Source organism: Hemicordylus capensis, chromosome 4, assembly GCF_027244095.1.
Source record: "Hemicordylus capensis ecotype Gifberg chromosome 4, rHemCap1.1.pri, whole genome shotgun sequence".
In the NCBI taxonomy this organism is placed as follows: Eukaryota; Metazoa; Chordata; class Lepidosauria; order Squamata; family Cordylidae; genus Hemicordylus; species Hemicordylus capensis.
The window spans coordinates 285,089,781-285,109,358 of record NC_069660.1 but is presented as its reverse complement, the minus strand read 5'-3'; the positions used below and the strand labels follow the sequence as shown (position 1 = coordinate 285,109,358).

General features: G+C 40.1%; 1 protein-coding gene across 2 annotated transcripts in view; it reads right to left on the bottom strand.

The window, feature by feature from the left end:
* The window catches only part of MATN2 (matrilin 2), an 83,547-nt gene that overhangs the window by 31,594 nt on the left and 32,375 nt on the right, over positions 1-19,578 (bottom strand). For both annotated transcript variants that reach the window (XM_053247719.1, XM_053247718.1), the window contains exons 6-8: positions 9,800-9,922; positions 5,996-6,118; positions 4,754-4,876 (exon numbers count right to left, since the gene is read on the bottom strand). In XM_053247719.1, the coding sequence (XP_053103694.1) occupies positions 4,754-4,876; positions 5,996-6,118; positions 9,800-9,922 (369 nt within the window). The remainder of the gene's footprint in view (positions 1-4,753; positions 4,877-5,995; positions 6,119-9,799; positions 9,923-19,578) is intronic.

Sequence of the window (19,578 nt, the reverse complement as noted above, 5' to 3'; positions counted from 1 at the left end):
TGGAGAAGAGGGTTTCAGCCCTCTTCCTGCACAATCCCCGCACCCTAGAACTTCTATTTTTCGCAAAGGGCATATAGCTTTGATGCAGGAGAGATATGGAACAGGAAAACAGCATGGGGGAAATGGTTACCCCCCCGCTTCCCACAACACCACAGCTACAGTCTCTCTCTGGGAGGGATCAGATGACATGGGAACTGGTGAAATTCCAGTTCCTGAAGCACAGAGATAAGCCTGACTTCCAGCGCAGGAACAATATGCAGACATCAGGTGTGTCGTCTAAACCCACCAGGGTGTTTTCCAGACTACGAGATTTGCGCTGGTTAAAGTGTTGCCAAGTGCAACGGTATGAGGCAGCAGCTTGAAACCACAAGTACAACATTTCTCGATGTGTTTTTCGTGACAGGGTTTTGGCCATTCATTTTGCCCACCACTGCAGTGTGTTTTCAGGGCAGGGTGTGTCCATATTCCACTGGAATAGCATTCACTGCCCCTCTTCTTCCTCCATTTCAGGCCAATGGGGGTTGCGAAGAGGGCAGGGAACTGATGATGCAACCAACTCTTGAAAAACAAATTTCAGTGCCTTTGTGCAAAGCAGGGGGAAGTGCAGCTAGGGCCAAAAGCTACCCTTGCACAAGAAACAGAGTGATTATACACACACACACACACACACATATATGCACATATATATATATACACACACACACCTTGCGCAAGAAACAGAGTGAATACACACATATTTAAAATTGTGGCCTTACATATCAACAGATCCTTGATCTGCTAAATAAGCCAGCCAATCCACAGCACACACAAAAAGGGAGGAAACATGAATGTGTCAGAAAAATAAGTCTAATGAAAAACAAAAGCAAACAAAAAATAAGTCTAATGAAAAACAAAAGCAAATGCTAATGAAATCAAAAGCTGAAAGCAGATGAAAACTGGGTTGCATTTTTGCGAAAATGCAACCCAGGTGGAAAAAATAAAATAAAAATCATTTCACGGAACAATTATTTCATAGACAGGACAGAAAGGGGCTGTAAATATCAAAAAATCATTGCACCACAATTTGAACTGTCCACACCACACCACATTGCAACGCATAGATGGGGCAAACCTCCTACAACGGAAAAATACAGCTACTTTCCTGCAAAGCATATACAATGTTATAGGGCTACAACGCATCAATAAAATCTGAAACAAGTCATTGGAAATATGAATGGCACCATGCTGACAGTGCAGCGACCACGATGTCGAAACACAGGTAATACGGAGGGGCACTTAGCAGACACATTGTGAAACTGTTGCAGCATGTAATCTGGAAAATGCCCAGTGTTGGCATATTTCACCTATGTGTGGTTCCAAATACCTGTAGCCAACTTCAAATCTTGGTTACAGATGGCAGGTTTGGAACGACAAATAGGGTGGAAAATGCAGATATTGGCAGGTTTTGACATGAATCCAATATTGGCATATCACACCCGCACCAGAAGTCAGTCTTTCCACCGTGCTCCAGGAACCGGTGATTCACCAGTTTTCATGTCATCTGAACCCCATCCACCCCACCTCTCTCTCACACTTATTTTTTTTAAAGCACACAGGAGATCAAAGCAGTACCTGCTTTGAGCAGTAGTGTACTGGAAGGGCAGGGTATACATATTTTTAAATAAATAATATTAATAATAATAGTCAAATCACAGATCTCTTGACGTCACATCTGGCTTGACGCTTACTCCCAAGTGTCTGCATACATGTGGGGATACAACTGGACTTTTCTCCCATCACCAATGCACAATCAGCCACTGGCATTCTGTTAGAGGCAATTTATCTGCTGCCCAAACTGAAGCACAGTGCTGTCACACCAGAGTGGTTATACCACTTGGTCTACGGAGTAGGGAGACTCATGCAGAACAGCAAAAATATTTGCCAGCTGAATTAAGTCTGACTGCAGCAATGAGGTTATACGGTTTCATGACAAGCAAGAGGGAACCAGCTAGCTTAACAATGCAGCACTGTTTCCAGTTGTGCTCCCTGCTGAATTACGACCCTCCTCATCTCTGGCTATTTTTAAAAAACATTTGAAAACACTTTTTTTAACCCAAGCTTTCTTAGGTATTTAAATAAAAATACTGTTTAATGTTATGGAATTTAAATTATTGTATTTTAACTTTTATATGTGTTTTAATTGTTGTTGGCCGCCCAGAGACATAAGTTTGGGTAGGGTATAAATTTGATAGATAGATAGATAGATAGATAGATAGATAGATAGATAGATAGATAGATAGATAGATAGATAGATAAGCCAGCCAGCCAGCCAGCCAGCAAGCCAGCATGTGAATTATTGCAGCCAAACCCAACCCATGCGACTGCTGTCCATTAAGAAAGCAGAGATTCCTATTATTTTAAGAAGTAAAGAAAATAAGTTCAAATGTGAGAGCAATAGAGAGGGGTGGAGGGAAGGGGAGAGATTTGACCCATTCTCTCTCTCTTCTGCAAAGTATTTACAGATATGACCAACTAGCCCTGTAAAATCTGCAACTGCTTTATGAAACAAACAAACCTTCCTCCCCAATACGCTTAATGCCTATTCCTTCTTAACAATGATTAACAAATTTTCAGGAATCGTCCCAAAATTAACATCAAATATTGCTGGCTTAAACAACTGAAGTTTCTGTTGGTTTTCTGTAAGTTCCAATTGGCTGCTTCTCTCTTCCCCCCACATGAGTTCCCTCATCATAAACACAGCAGTTCTCAGAGACAGTTATACAAGGGAAAATGTGAACTTAAAAACACACACACCCAAAACACTAACATGAAACAAACTAAGTAGCAATAGGCATGCTCAGTTTATTATTAGACTTTAACACAGATGTGCTGGGGTGTGTGTGAGAACAACTGGGCTGTGGCATGGCGGGGGGGGGGGGGCAGGAGTTTAACCCACTGTCCTCCTTGTGCTCTTGATCTGGAGGATCAGGCTAACTGAGCAAAGAGGCACCTTTTTAAAGTGGTGATTCTCTTTACTGAACAAGGGGAGAGCAAGTGGCCTCCCTGACAAGAACTTGCTTGTGTGAGGGAACACTCTACAAGTGGTTGTAAGACAAAGACATTGAAGCATGTGGACCAGTGTCATTTGACCAAGACAAGCTTCCCCTTGAAAAAGATATATTGATATATTTCCCTCTTGAAAAATATATAGAAACTGAGGTCGCCAGGTCATTGTTGTGTAGATTCATTTGTGCATCAAACCAATCTCCACATCATGGACTTTATTACTCCTTCCATACCATAAAATTGTTTCTTTTATATTCTATCCCATGGTTTTGTCTTGATATAGAGTGAATATATTTTCCACTATAGATTTATTGGGCTAAGTTGTGTTTATTCTGCATTCACTTCGGCGTGGAATCTTTTTGTTTCTTGCAGGTCCCAGAACCAGCCACCGGTCAAGTCACCAGGGAGGGGCACAACTATAATGGGATTAGCTGGTAGTGGGTGGGGACGGGGACAATTGTTCTAGGACCCTGCCAACTGGGTAACAACTCACTCTTCGCTTTTCACTGTTGTTGATGTTGTATGAATATATGAGGTGCCTGTAGTAGGTATATATGTTCAAAATGAAATTTCTGAACCAGGGGAGGTGTGTGTGTGTGTTGTGTTGTGTTGTGTGTGTGTATGAGAGTGTGTGTGAGAGAATAAGCCTATTCATACAACCCCGTGGGTGGTTGGCTGGGCGGGGGAAAGGCTGTCCCAACTTCTGTCCTCCTCTTTAGGCGCGCTATTGCACACCCACACAATCCGCACTGCTGCCAGCAGTACGGCTCTCCGGAGGCTGGGACAATGTGTCCCAGGAACCCCACAATGTACTGCACAATTGGAGGATCCCCCTGTAAGACGAGCACTCTAGGTGCCTGTCTCTGTGTCCCGTTGGGCTGCATGCCCCCCAAGGAGGCACATGATCCCAGCAGCTGGGTTAAGGGCACGCTTGTGCTCTTAGCCTTGGCTAGAAGCCAGGCTTCAGAGTAGGGTTAAGCTGTGCAGGAGTGCCAGGATTGGGAGTGATCCTGGCACACCACACAAGCCGCCTAGCTCAGGAAGCACTAGGCTGGGCTGGGCTGCTCATGAGAGAGCTCGTGAAAACAGCCTGACTGTGTGTGAGTGGAAGTGTCTCTGTATATGGAGAGTGTATGATATTATTTGCAGAGGGGTGAGTGGAGTGAAAGGGCAGGCTAAGAATGTTTCATTTTTCACCATGTTCTTACAGTTTGTCTGCAGTGCAGACACAATATGGGGTGAAGGGGAAGGAGGTGTTGGGGGGGCATCTTTGGTTCTTGTCTCAGGGCCCACTGCATGTTCCTGGTCACAAGCAATTATCTGCTGCTCACATTGCAGCACAACTATGTCACATCCGAGTGCTTATACGACTTGGCTTAGGGAGTAGGAAATGGACAGGGCCAAAGAAAACATATGAAACAGATATAAGCATTATCATTGTTTAGTCATTATCTGCACTTTTAACATTAAAGAATTGCAATACTCCCAGCAATAAACCACTCCTCTTTCTAGAGTTTTGTAGCTAGTTTGTTATTTATTGGGTAAACATGTATAAATCACTTGCTAGCATTACTTCAGTTAATTATGATTCTTGCTCTATTTACAAAAGCACATACTTAATAAAAGTCCTGGGAGATCTCTAGGATATGCTTGTTCTTTGCAGAACTCAGTCCATTTTACACTCCTCCAGACTGTGTGACATACTCACTTCTGCATGTTTTGAGGTCACGGTTCAGGGTGTATCCGCTTCGACATCTGCACACATACGAGTCTTCAGCATTAACACATTCATGTTCACAGCCATGCTTTCCCAAAGCACAGACATTTATTCCTGAAAACACAGATAAATAGGTCAGGAAACACAAAGCAAAGATGGTTAAAAATAATAATTAAAAAAATCAGCTCATAAATGCATTAAAAAGCTTTACAATTAAAATTAATTTTTAATTTTTAATTAAAAATTCATTTAAATGCATCAAATTTAGTCGTAGCTACCAAAAGCAAAAGACTTCCAAAAGACATGCTTATGCAAGGAGACTCTCTGGGGAGAAGACTTTCCAAGACTTTGTGGCTACTAATAATGTCTGTGTGCTATAAATCTGGCACTTGAATGGCATTATTTATTTATTTATTTATTTATTACATTTATATCCCGCTCTTCCTCCAAGGAGCCCAGAGCGATGTACTACATACTTGAGTTTCTTCTCACAACAACCCTGTGAAGTAGGTTAGGCTGAGAGAGAAGTGACTGGCCCAGAGTCACCCAGCAAGTATCATGGCTGAATGGAGATTTGAACTCGGGTCTCCCCGGCCCTAGTCCTGCACTCTAACCACCACACCACGCTGACATTCTCAAGAGGATGTTCTTGGCCAAACTTAGTATGGCTTCTGCCATATGAGGCTTCTCAGTTTGTACAAGAGTTGTTCTCCAAAGTGCATATTTCTAGTCATTTCTTAAATTAATATGCCACTGAAAAACCTCTTGTGCATAAGTGACTATATATTAAAATAAGATAAAATGTAACTCACTAAATCCCACAGCCTGGCCGGTCAAGGATTGGCTATGAAGAGCCAGTACATTTTTAAAAAATAGTTACATAGTGCTTTTGAAAGATGTTTATAGTTACATAGTGCTTTTGAAATATGTTTAAGATTGGTTTTGGCAGAAAGAAGGGAGTTTCACAAATGTGAGGCAGCCACCAAGAATGTATCTCTGTATGAATTTAATGTTTTAAGTTAGCACAGTTATTATATTACTGTATGCATGAGGGAGGTTGGTTGATCTTTGGGATTAAGATGAGGCTATAGGAAGGGGGTGGTTTCTTAGGCATGTTCAAGCATTTTCTTGTAATAAAAGAGGGAAGAGATCAGCATAATTGAAAAAAGGCTGTGACATTGGTTTTGAGAAGTAAAAGCAGATGAACTTACTATACACTTTTGCACAACATACTTTTGCAAGTTCTCTTATCTGGATTGAGGGTAAACCCTTGCCGGCATCGGCAGAAATAGGATTCGTCTGTATTGACACATTCCTGCTGACAGCTGTGATTTTGCAAAGCGCAGTAGTCTGGTCCTGAAGATTGAAAAACCCATTTATTTTTTTAAAAAAAGGACAATAGGAGAAAGTAGAAATGAGCAGACTGTAATGGGAACAAATGCCTTAGTCGTCTTTTCCTAGAGATTTGCTTGAAACCAGAATATTCTCTTTTCATACATATTGTCATAATACAGAAAGTTCTAGGAATCGTTATAAACTGGGAACAGAAGCTAAATAAGCATTAAAAAAATTGTCCTGCTGGCCACAGGTCCATCTAAGCTCAGCATTCTATCTTCAACAGTTGCCAGAAAGATGTCACAAGGAAACAAACAAATGAGGCATGATGGAGAAAACTTCTTCCTGTGGTTTGTCTTGAGCTTTTGATAATGGAAGCACAGAGCCTCCAAATAAAGAGGTTCAGTGTTTGACTATGGTGGCTATATGTCAAGAGAGATTAACCCTCTGTGATTTCCCTCCTCCTATTTTGAAAAAGCCCTTTGAGTTAACCATGACCACATCTTGTACTAATGAATGTATAAATCAATTGTACAAGATGTGAGCAGGTAATTCCATTTGTTTCTCCAAACAGTTCACAATTTTAGAAATTGCCATCATGCTTCCCCTTTGTCATATTTTTTCTAACCTATAAAACTCCCAGTTTCTTTAGCTTTTCTTGCTTGGGAAAATGTTCTATCTCCCCGATCATTTTAGTTGCTTGTTGCTATAGCCTTATAACACTTGTAATGGCAGCATCCACGGTAACATGTGCATAGTGGTGCTCATGCAAGTCATTTCCCACACCTTTTCCTCCCAGCTGCTGCTCCTGCAAAACCATTCCTGAAGGCTGGAGAGAACATTGACAACAGTGTGAGACGTACTGCTCATGGAAAGTGTCTAAATATAGTCAGCTTTCTACAGTGCATCCCATGCCACTGTTGGGAGACCGCCCAGGCAACTCTCAAAAATGGCCTTTTGGAGCATTCAGGGGGCTGAAGCTAGAAGGAGGGGATGAGAAAGGGGCTTGCATGAGAGTTATTGGAAGCACACCACTGTTGGTGCTCCCCAGTGTTCAGAGTGTGGTCTCATTATAGTTTAATACAGTGATATTACACTGAATTAGTTTAATAGTGATTGCTGTTTTGGTTTCATTACCATTCCTGTTAGTTTCAAACACTTGGCCTCATCCAGCCCTCAAGTTGAGATGTTTCACTTGTGCTTTTCACTTGTTTCATTTTCATTGATCTCCTCTTCACTGGCCCTGATGTATGTCCCTGAGGGTCCCCCAGCCTCCAGGGACATATTTTCATTGGGCATCCAGGACAGCAGGGGGAAGGGAGAGATTGGTGAAAATCACAGTGAGGGCAAAACATTCTAGCGTGAGGGCAATTTGAAATCAGAGACTCTATCATGTCTGCAGATGGATGTCTGAATCAGCCCTTAGATTCAGTTTAATTCATTAATGAACTAGTTCCATTAATCAACACATGCACACTCTAACTGGAATACAGCCCCTTCTAGATACTTAAAAATAATTAAATAGTGAAGGTTAAAACATTGTATCCCAGGGAAGCTAATGGTTTAAAAGGAATGCAGCAATGACATAAATATATTCAAACAGCATGAACGTATAAAATAAAATTCAAAATCGGGCCAGTTTCATGTGAGATAAAAACAAATAAAAAGAAACCTAAAAGGCCTGAGCAAATAAGGTCAACCAGATGTTGAAAGGGATATCACATCAGAGTCAGCACCAGTGAATACTCCATGGAGAGAGCATTTCTAAGATGATGCACCACCACTGAAAAGGCCCTATCTCCAGTCATCATACTCCTCATCTCCAAGGTCAGGGAAACACAAATGAAGGGCCTTGGGTGCAGATCTTAACATCTAGGCAGACTCTTGTGGGAAGTCATCCTTGAGTCAGGTAGTCCTCTAGTTCTAAGCCATTTTAGGGCATTACAGGTTAAAGCCCCTTGCTAACTGGAATAGCTCTCTTATATTTTGCCAGAGGAGAACATTTGTCCCCTTTCAGCCCAGCACAGCATCCCTCCAGAGGCGGATGATGCTTGTGCTTTTCTTTTAAAATGCATGCTTTAAATGCACGATTTTCTCTTTCTCTTTTTTAAGGAAACCACTTTGAAAACTTCTGTTGAAAAAAATAATAATAAAATTAATAATAATAATAAAGCAACTTTACTGGGAACAGCCTATAGTCTGTGACGATATCTATAATAACAGCAACATTGATAATAAAATTCAGCCATCCCAGGTCCTTGGGAAGGACTCGATGTCTGTATAAAACAAACCAGTCAATAACACCTGTCTGTCTGTGTAAATAAATAAATAAATAATACACCAGATATAACTGTAGTCGAGAAGAAAGAAAAACAAGTCAAAATAATCAACATAGCAAAACCAGGGGATAGCAGAATAGAAGAAAAAGAAATAGAAAAAAATAACAAAATACAAAGATCTACAAATTGAAATTGAAAGGCTGTGGCAGAAGAAGACCAAATAATCCCAGTAGTAATTGGCATCCTGGGTGCAGTTCCAAAAGACCTTGAAGAGCACCTCAACACCATAAGGGCCACAGAAATCACCAGCAGCCAGTTACAAAAAGCAACTTTACTGGGAACAGCCTACATTCTGCGACAATATCTATAATAATAACAGCAACAATACTGATAATAAATTCAGCCATTCCAGGTTCTTGGGAAGGACTTGATGTCTGGATAAAACAAACCAGTCAACAGCACCTGTCTGATTGTGTAAACAACAACAACAACAACAATAATAATGAGCTACATTTTGTGCAGTCTTCCATCAGGGTAACAGACCTACTGGGGCTGCTGTGCAACTTCAAATGCAGCCCCAATGGTGTAGCAATGAGGCTTCTGCAGAAAGACTTCAGTGTTTCCAGGCAGCAGTGCAGCTCTCCTTTCCATTGGAAAGCCCAGAAGTGCTTTGAAGTGCTGGAGATGGAGTTCCAGTGCATCGACCTTTTGCACCAACTATCCTAATGACCTCTAGGGGCACTGGGAGCAAAGGTAGTTAGTGAGGGTCTCCTTCCCTGCCCCTGCTTGCCTCTGCTCTATGACCCCTGCTTTGACTCCTCAGGTACTTCCTGTAGTGAGTCGGTCCTCTTCCTTTCCTCCTAGAGAGAAGATGGAAACGTCTCTCTCTCTCTCCCTACCTATTCATTATGTGGCTGATAGGATAGGTCTTTCCTATCTCAAATGTACTTCACCAATAAATCAATTTAGTTTAGACTCTACAGTGATCTCCAGTCATGTTCCTTGAAATAGCTGCAATAACTAAACTCTGTACTCTGTAACTGGAGCGGTAGCTTTCTTGGTGCTTTGCTAAAATAATCATGAACCCCAACATAAAGTAGAGGCTTTTTAAGAGGCTTTCTGCAGAAGCCTCATTACAACACCATCGGGGCTGCCTTTGAGATTCTGAAACAACTCTATCAGGTCCATCATCCCAATGGATGACATCATATAATGTAAGTAAGTAAAGAAAGAAAGAAAGAAAGAAAGAAAGAAAGAAAGAAAGAAAGAAAGAAAGAAAGAAAGAAAGCCAACACTTCAAATTTTGCCCAGAATCATCAGGAGTTAGTGTAGCTGTTCTCTTACATAAGATGGTAAAAATGGGTTTGCCATCTGTAATGTATGACATATGAAAGAAGTGAGTATAGATGTGAATTTAACCTACTTCTACAAGTTTTTTTATCTGGATTGAGGATGAACCCTTTTCGGCACTGACAGTAGAAGGAGTCTTCAGTATTAACACACTCATGCTGGCAGCCTTGGTTATTCAAAGCACAATAGTCCACAACTGAAAAACAAACAGGAGTTATTTTAGGGCATGGCCACTAGGAAGTAGAATATGACAACTGAATGTACACGATATCAGTAGTACCTACAGGAACATAAGAAGCTGCCCTGTACTGAGTCAGGCCATTGGTTCATCTAGCTCAGTACTGTCTACACTGACTGGCAGCAGCTCTCCAAGGTTTGAGGCAGGAGTCCCTCCCAGACCTACCTGGGATTGAACCTGGGACCTTCTGCATGCAAAGCAGATGCTCTGCCAATGAGCTACGGAAAGGCCCCATTCAGACCCTGCTGACCCTGTTCCAGAGAGGTAGCTGTTAAAGTGGTGATTCTCTTCTACGTAGCAGGGAGAGAGCAACTGGCCCTATTCAACCCCAGCACAGCATTCCTCCAGTGGTGGTTACTGGTGTCTCTACCTTGTGTTTCTTTTTAGATTGTGAGCCCTTTGGCAACAGGGTAAACTGCTTTGAGAACTTCAGTTGAAAGGTGGTATTATATAAATACTTGTAGTAGTAGTTCATGAAAGAGGATGACAATGAATGTTTTTTTTTTATTTTCACCCCTGCCAGCAGTAGCCAATGATGTGGAGAAACATACATTGGGATGATGTCACACACCTTTATATGCTCTGAAAAAAGCTACAGCCTCTATGTAAAGGTGCTCTTTAAGAAAGCACCTTCTTTGTCATGATCCCTGCTGCCTGTTATGATCTTCTGGAGAGGGCCGGTTACGATTGCCACTAGCTCGTCTGGTGATTATTATTATTATTACTACATTTATATCCCACTCTTCCTCCAAGGAGCCCAGAGCGGTGTACTACATACTTGAGTTTCTCTTTCACAACAACCCTGTGACGTAGGTTAGGCTGAGAGAGAAGTGACTGGCCCAGAGTCACCCAGCTAGTTTCATGGCTGAATGGGGATTTGAACTCGGGTCTCCCCGGTCCTAGTCCAGCACTCTAACCACTACACCAGCGTGGTATAGTGCTTAGAGTGCTGGACTTGGACTGGGGAGACCCGAGTTCAAATCCCCATTCAGCCATACTTAAGCATGAATAAATAAATATTTATTTTGTTTTTTTTATTTTGTTTTAAACTTTGTACACCTCTTAGAGATGTACATAACAGGTAGTATAAAATATGAATGATGATGATGATGACAATAATAATAAGAAATATGTGTCACACCACATTTCATCACGGATGTCTTTCAGGACTCTAACTGTGCCCCATAGCAAGTGGGGAAGGAGGATGGGCAAGCCAACTGGTGGAGGAATTGGCGGGATGAAAAATGACGCACTGCAGCATCATTAGGGGAAGGGCTGAAGCTTCTGGTGGCAGAGCATGTGTGTTAAATAGAGAAGGTCTTAATTTCAGTCCTTGCCATCTCCGGGTAGGAGACTGGCGGTGAGGGGAATGGGAAAGGCCCCTCTCTGCAACTCTGGATGGCACCAAATGCTGTCTTGCACACCATGCCCTTAGTAGGGGCTCCTTTTCAAATCTGACCTTTGCAATCTTTGAAAGAGGCATGAGAAGAGAGAAGTTTGCCAGCCTCCTCTTCTCTTTTGAAAGTTTTGTAAGGAGTATGAAAGTCACACCCTTTAAAGTTTGTATGGGTGAGATCGGTCTCCAAGCGTTGCTGTGGTGTCAGCAGCAGGAGGCATCTTGCTGTCCTGCTGCTTATTATCTCAATAATCTGCTGCTTGAGGCAACCATCTCACCTCACCTCATGAAAGGGCCACAGGCTCTCATTACTCTTTGTCAGAATAAGAGATTGGTCAACATCCTGACTAAATAAGTGCTGCTGCTGAGTCTCTGACTAATGCAGAACCAATGCTCTCTAGGCATGTGTTCCTTCCCCTGAAAGCCTTTTGAGCCACCTGAAAATATGTCCCCAACGGCTCTGTGACCCTCAAGAACATATTTTTGGGTGGCACAGAACATTTCCAGGGAAATGGAAGGTCATCAGAATAAACCTTCCCCGACATATACCAGTGCTGAGTTAGTCGAACACACCAGCAACACGATGCATCTCATATATGTCACTTCCTTAGACAGCCAGGTTTGTAATTATTTCCATAATTTATAGTCTTTAAACATAAACAAAGTACGAAGATTTATTTACAAGGCAGGATACCAAGACAAAACTAATTGGCAAAAGCTGGTGTAAAAGAGCATAAAATATTCTATGAATATGTTGCGACTGGCCAAGCTCCATGTTCCATAACTTTTTCTTATCAAAGCAGACAGTCAGACCCTCTTGGAAAAGGCCTTCTACATGCCCCAGTGTAAGCATATCTAAACAGGACTTCTCCATTAATCAAATCTTCTTCAGAACATTTTCAACTGTTTGGATTCCTCCACGACTTTTGGATAAATGATACTGAACTCTGTTTGTCTACACAGTGGTTAATGCCAGGTTTTAACAGAATTATTTAAACAAAAAATAAACACAATAAAATCACAGTGCAGTTGGTAAAAAGACCAACCTTTTTCCTTCTGCCCATGAAAACTGTGTGTTCTGTTTCACTTAAGCCCTAGAGAATGAAGCCTTCTCATCACTGCCAGCTAAGCCATTATGCGCTAGCTGCTAGATCCTGTTATATATCTTCTGCAGTCCAAAATCATATTACTTCTAATTTTAAAAATGTCAGTTTGTTTGGATTAATAAATTTTCCCATAATCCTAGAACCATAATTCTTCCACAGTCTAGGCAACTTTGGGAATATTGATCAAAAGCATGTCATCAGGCAAGCATATGCTAATATTCTTTTACATTATGGGAGTTCCTGCTTACACTTAAGAACAGTTGGTTTAAATCCAGACAGTTTAGACATTCCATCATGTAGGATGTGTAACCATTTTCCTGGAAAACACCTTCCTGTTTCCAGGCTGAAGAGTGTCATATGGAACATTTATTGAAAATTAAAGTAATAATCAGCTTTCCCTTAAAAAGCCAAATACAAATCTTCAGTTGTCTCATGAGACAAAATGATATTAACAGCAATCTCTTCTAGTCACAGTTTATTTTAAGAGACTATTAAATGGTCATTTATTGTACCAAAGTCCCCAGTCAATGGGAAAACATATATCACATTGATATTTTGAAAGGAATAGTTGGGTTGCAATATGGGGCAATGTATATATTTCAATACGGGGCATTATATTAAAGGTCCATCTTTTTAGAGAGGTTTCTAAAAAAAATTTGTATCCAGATATGTTGCTCATATCTCGTGGGTTTTAACTTTTTAACTTCAACTTGTTAATCTGTAGCTTTTAAATTTAGATTTAACTGGGTCTTATTTTTAGTTAATTTATATTAATTTTATATTATCTTTATATTTTATCTGTTTTTTTAATTTTGTGAGCCACCCCGAGCAGTAGTGCATGGGAGAAGTGGGGCACAAATATTTGATATAAACAAACATTACAAAACTATTTTCTGGTTTTATACAGTAGAAAATAATCCAATTGTAAATTTGTCAGGGTATCTCAAAAAGGGTGAAGAAGTCCCAAGTTCAACTAACGACAATGAAGAGGAAGCACAAGTGGGTGGGGGGGGGGATATTTTGACAGTATTAAATGATAAAAAACAACCCCAGCTGTTTTGTTAATTTCAATTCCCTACAGAAGCAGATATCAAGCACTACAGGGATTTCAGCATTGCTATGATTTGCTTTTTTTCTGTCATTGAACTTACTTTCCATTGCTGGGGTAAAATGAAGATGTTCAGGCACAGTGACTATTCTAGGCCTTGCAAATTAGTAATATTTGGCACAAGATGTTCCATTTGGACATATAATTAAAGCTAGAGAAGAGAAACATTGTGCAAAAATGAGAGAGAACCATATTTTCCCCTGAATAGATCCAGCCTTTTTATTAGTCTGCTACAACTCCCTGAGGCATACCATAAAAATTTAACAATTCCATGCAGCAATCAGAACTCTCATTTGAAATGATCTTTGTTTCATTAAAATAATATTTCTGCACAGCAGAAACTGATTCCACATAACAAATTATAGCTTTGCAAAAATTAACCAAAGCAGACATATTCCACAAAGCAGAAATATTCTGAATCAATATTGTAAATATTCATACTTAGCACCTCGCCGCACCTCAGCAGGAATATCCCTGATGACATTTTCAGAAATAAGACGTTTTGGATAAATTGCATGACTGTCATCTGGGTCAGAGGTAAAGGACTGTTGATCAGTAAGAAGGTGCATGAAAAAGATTTAGTGTTTTGTTCTGAGCTCAAAACAGGCCCTTTATTTAAAAGGTGTTTTGTTTTGAGCTCAAAGCACTCGAAATGGCTCGTTTTGAGTTGAAACATTTTCCAAATCCCTACTGATCAGCTGTTAAGAAGTGCAGGTGGACTGGGTTCTCATGGTTTTAAACAATTGTAGACTAGCATAAAGGTGGTACAACTAGTCTTGAAGCAAGTGGTTTGTACCTGAACTCTGGAATGTAGCTAGAATAACAGTTTCAAACCAAGCAACATATATAAAATACCTATTGAAAGACTTTAATAAATAATAAATAATAATTTAAAAAGAGATCCTCCCCAACTATTGGAGGGCAATACTGTCTACATAGAAAATACAAGTCATCTTGACAGCGCACCTGATAATTTGTATAATATGCAAATTTGCAGGCTACTTTGCATAACATGCAAATTAGGATGCCCAGATTTGGAGAGCTTGGATATGACAACCCGGCTCACTAGATTCTTAAAATAGATACAATATAAAATACAAGATTAATAAAGTTAAACAAGGTAAAAGACCAGGCTAAAATCACATTTAAAATTACATTTTTAAAATAAAAGTTTCAAATTAAAAGTTATTAATAGAAAGCTAAAAACTGAGAACCATAAAAACGATAAATTGGGATGACACTTCTCAGCACTCCATGGGTGGATTGTGCTGGGATTAAACAGGTCTCCATTTCTCTTAAAGCCCCCACCCCACCCCACCCCAGTGATGAGGAAAGTGCAACAACTGTGAAGAGGTAATTGTGGTGAACATCACTACTAGTTTCCAAGTCTTCATTGACTGATTATACTGCAGTGTCACAGAGACTAATCCCCTTTCTGCAGAAGTTTTCTATTGTCAGCCGTCCTGGTAGTTATCATTTTCTGGGCACTCATTGTCTCAGAGACTTTGATAAACTCTTTTTTAGATTTTAGTCCTACTTCTATCTTGACTGACAAGTTATGCCTAGTTCGGACAAAGTGGTCACCCCAACAGGAAGCTCTAGTTGTTAAAATTTAAAATTTTATCTTCAAAGCCAGTTAGATTCATTCAATAATTGTTGATGGTGGATCAGATAACTCCGTCCTGAGAAATTATACTAAATTTATTCAGTTGCTTCAACCAGTGTTAACTACATCAGGAACTCACAGTCCTAAAGGCAAGGTCACTGCTTCTTGCCCATGGTTTGATTCTGACTGCCATGAGGCTAAGAGAGAGTTGGTAAGGTACTTTAAACTGTATAAAGAAGATCCATCCTACTATGATACACAGGATTTGTTAGTGTGGAAAAAGCAGTATAAGTAGTTGCTGCAAAATTTTAAGAAAGGAGGATGTTAGAGCCTCTTGATATTGATTGTTTCCAATTAAAGAATTCAGCTTTGTTTGGGAGACTTATAGCTCCACTCTCGTCCAAGAGTTATCTCAGTTAATCATTTCTTATTCTGGTGGGAGTACGGGAGGATTATTTTCGATCATTATACACTCAGGAAGGGCTGAGCAGCATTGATTTGGAACTTGATGCTGGTTTGCTTCCCCAGTGGGTACCAGCCATGTGCAGAAATTGTGGCCTTGGTTAAGTGACTCAAACCCGGCAAAGCCACGGGTAAATGACTTTTATTACAGTAGAAGTCATACATAGAAATCTGGAGTGGTGGACTCCAGTCTTGGACTCTCTTTTTACCTTTATAGACGGCACTGTACTGGTTCCAAGGGACTGGGCTACAGCCATAATAATTCCCATTTACAAAAAAGGTAAAAGGGATACTCCTGCCAACTACCATCCCATTAGTCTTCTGAGTATAATTCAAAAGCTGTACGATAAACATTTAAATGAAAAACTCCTAGATTGTCTTGAATCCAAACATATCTTGGTGGAGGAGCAGGCTGGCTTTAGAGCTGGCCATTCTCCATTAGACCAAGCCCTTATTCTGCAGCATCTGGTTGAAAAGTACATGGACAAACCTGGTACTCTATTGTGTGCTGCATTCATTGATTATAAGTTCACATTTGACTCAACTTCCAGAGTAACACGGTGGTGCAAATTTAAGAATTCCATCACAGATAGATGTCTATTACTTTTAATATACAAATTGCACCAAAATTCCTGTTTAAAAGCCTGTTGCAGCACACAAGGTCACCTTACCAAAGAAATTCCAACATGGAGAGGCAAGGTTGTATATTAGTGCCATCACTATTTAATTCCTATATTAATCTTTTGGTATCCCGTCTGAATCATCTTGCCCACCATCCCCCAAAGCTGGCAAATAAACACCTTGCAATACTTCTTTATGAAGATGACGTGATTGTACTGTCTCGGACTTCGGATGGCTTAAAATAAGCATTACGTTCTCTAGCTCTGTATTGTAATGAGGAAGCTTTAGAGATTAATTAAGATCCTTACCTTTGCTAAGTGCCCCAAAGGTCTCACGGTATCTGAATGGTCTCAAAATCAAAAGTTTAAATTTTTAAATATCTAATTGTTGTCTTACAAGCCTCCAGTAGCTGGAGTGCTCATTTGGATTACGTTTTGCAAAAATTCCCAGAAATCGGCATCAGCCATTCAATCCTTCTATTATTACAGAGGTGTCTTATTTATCCCGGCAGCAATAAAGTTTTTTTTAAGCTGAAGTGCACACACAGTTCCTGTATGGACCGTACAGAAATTTTGCCACACTGGAGGCTGTGCAATCTAAATTTCTAAGAAATGTTTTCCAAGTAGCTAGATGTGTTCCAATGTAGTTCTCCGCCGGGAAGCTGTTGTGACCAAGGTGGAGACAGAGTTATGGCCAACTATCTTCACTTACTGGCTAAGGCTGCTCTTTTTCCAAGTTGGAATTCCTGATGTTAGTTGACAGCATTAATTCAAAATGCTAAAAATCTCTCCATCAGAAACTGTATTATTCTCTCAGGAAGCCCTTATGATGATGGGTTTTGAGCATGCCAAGATAGCGCTTAAACAATGGGTGATGAAAATGGAAGGGCAATTAGACCAATCTTGCCTTCGAAGAGATGTATTTGTGAATAACCAACCCTCGATTTCAAGGCCTCCAAGATATTTAAATCAAATAACAGTGTCTAAATATAGAAGAACTTTGACCCTAGTGCATTATAATGTGCTTCCTACAGCTGTATTAGAAGGAAAATTCAAGAAAATTCCATATGTAGCCTGGCTCTGCCCTTGTGGTGCAGGAGCCATTGAATCAACGACTCATGTCCTTCTATACTGCCTCTTTTATAAGGATATTTGTTCTCATTTTATTACCCACCTTTTAGTCAAATTTCTAGGCCACAGATTCATTTTACCTTCAATATTTACTGTCTGAACAGAATGATTTAATTTCTTTAAATGTAGCAAAATCTTGTTTTATAGCTTGTAAAATTTGCCAAGAGTTGGTTAAATGGTCTTAGCTTACTGAACAGTAGTAGTTTACTGTTCACTATTCAGTCATTACAATAAATATTGAAACGTACAGGCTGGATTAATCAGATAACACAATTTCTAAATTTTAAAAAATCTAAGAGATCAGAAATACAGCAGCAGATTTGCATGGTAGTTGCTCAGACAGTGTGACATCTACCTGTTCCCCCTCATTAACGACATTGGCTGTAAGCACTCAAATCCTCTTTGCAAAACTTGCACACGAGAAGACTGTTTCACTATCTTATTGTTTTATTTTGCTTCCTTAATTGCTTGTTATGTTTATTGTGTTTTGCTGGTGGTTGACCATAATAAAGACTTCTTCTTCTTCTTCTGATCACTGTTTTTATTTGCCACAGGTGAGTGGCCTATTAAAAAACTATATTACAATCAGACTAAAACCAAGATAAGCCAAAACTACATCTTAACTCTTTTCAGTTTAAGTTTTGGCCCCCCAAAATCAGCCCCCAAAGTAAAGACTTGTATCGTTATACAAGATAATTGGATATGATAACTCTCTGAAAGAAAGGAGTTCTGCAATTATGGAAGAGCTACTGAGAACACCTGCCTACATCCCCTGGCAGAAACCTAGTACATAAATAGTATACTAAAGCAGATGTTCTTGGTTGATTTTAGAGATCTCAGCAGGGCATAGGTCAGATGGTATTCAAAGAACTGACAATATTTAAACAAACAAAAAATGCCCACCATAGGTATATCTAAAATTGAATGTATGCAATTCTATAAAAATAGTTGTTTATGTATTCAGTATTTGGGGATTGCCTATAAAGTATTCATTAGAATACAGAATTCCCATTCTGCATGCAAAGTGGTAACCTAAAACAGCTGTTACTGTAACAGTAAATTTGTGGGTTTCAGACTGTCAAAACGAAAATAGCTGGAGAGAACATACAGCTGTGGGAAGCTGTTTGGCTTACAAACTAGAGAAGCTGCTGGAGTGTGGCTGTGTTTATGGGCACAGACTCTTATTCAGAGATAACATAGGATGAGATTGGTATGCTTTAATGCAGGGGTTCTCAACCTTGGGTCCCAGATGTTGATGGACCTAAATTCCCATAATGCCCAACCAAAGGCCATTGGGGCTGGGGATTATGGTAGTTCAAGTCCAATAACATCTGGAGACCCAAGGCTGAGAATCCCTGCTCTAACGTATTCTTTAGAAAGCTTTCTAAAACTGGAAAGGACAAATACCTAGTATCAAAGAGGCTTCCTTAATTAAATACAAAGATATACATCTGAAATACCAGATAAGGGAAGCCTAAAAGATGAGAAATAGCCCAATAACCATAATATTGGCAATAACCTATGTTTTCATTCATTCATAATTCACAAGCTCAAATGTTACATTGCTTGTAGGAAAGGAAGTGCTCCCTAAATTACCAATGCGTTTGGACAATTACTGGGAAGTCTGGTTCTAGAAAGGTGTGCGCCTCCAAGCAGCTGTGTAATCTGAACCTGCTCACCTCAGTTCCTAAGCCTTCTACCTGACATTCACCCAACATTCTCTGCCCAACTTCAAATCTATGTTACAAATGGGCAGAAAATGTCAGGCAGAAGGCTCGGGAACCAGACTTTGGTAGGTCTGAACAAAACACCCACTGGGAGAAATGAAGAGTTTCAGGAGGTACAAGGAATCCCAAGATAGATGTCATAATGACAACAGTATCTTTTTTGTATAAGAAAGCAGAAAGCGGTTGCCAAGTCTATGATATCCTGTTATAAACCTCCTAGAGATACAGAGAACTATTACAAAGAGCAAATATGTCAATCAGAGAAAAATAACTTCTCTTCATTTCAGGCAGGGCCAATGCCAGGGTTTCTGGCACACACACCCCCTGCAACATATAAATCGGCACCTCCTCCCTCATCAATATTAATAGCAGTCTATATCTCCCCCCACTTTCCCCAAACTCCTTTACGAACTCTCAGTTTGTACACATGATGCTATTATTTCCCCTTCAAATCGAAT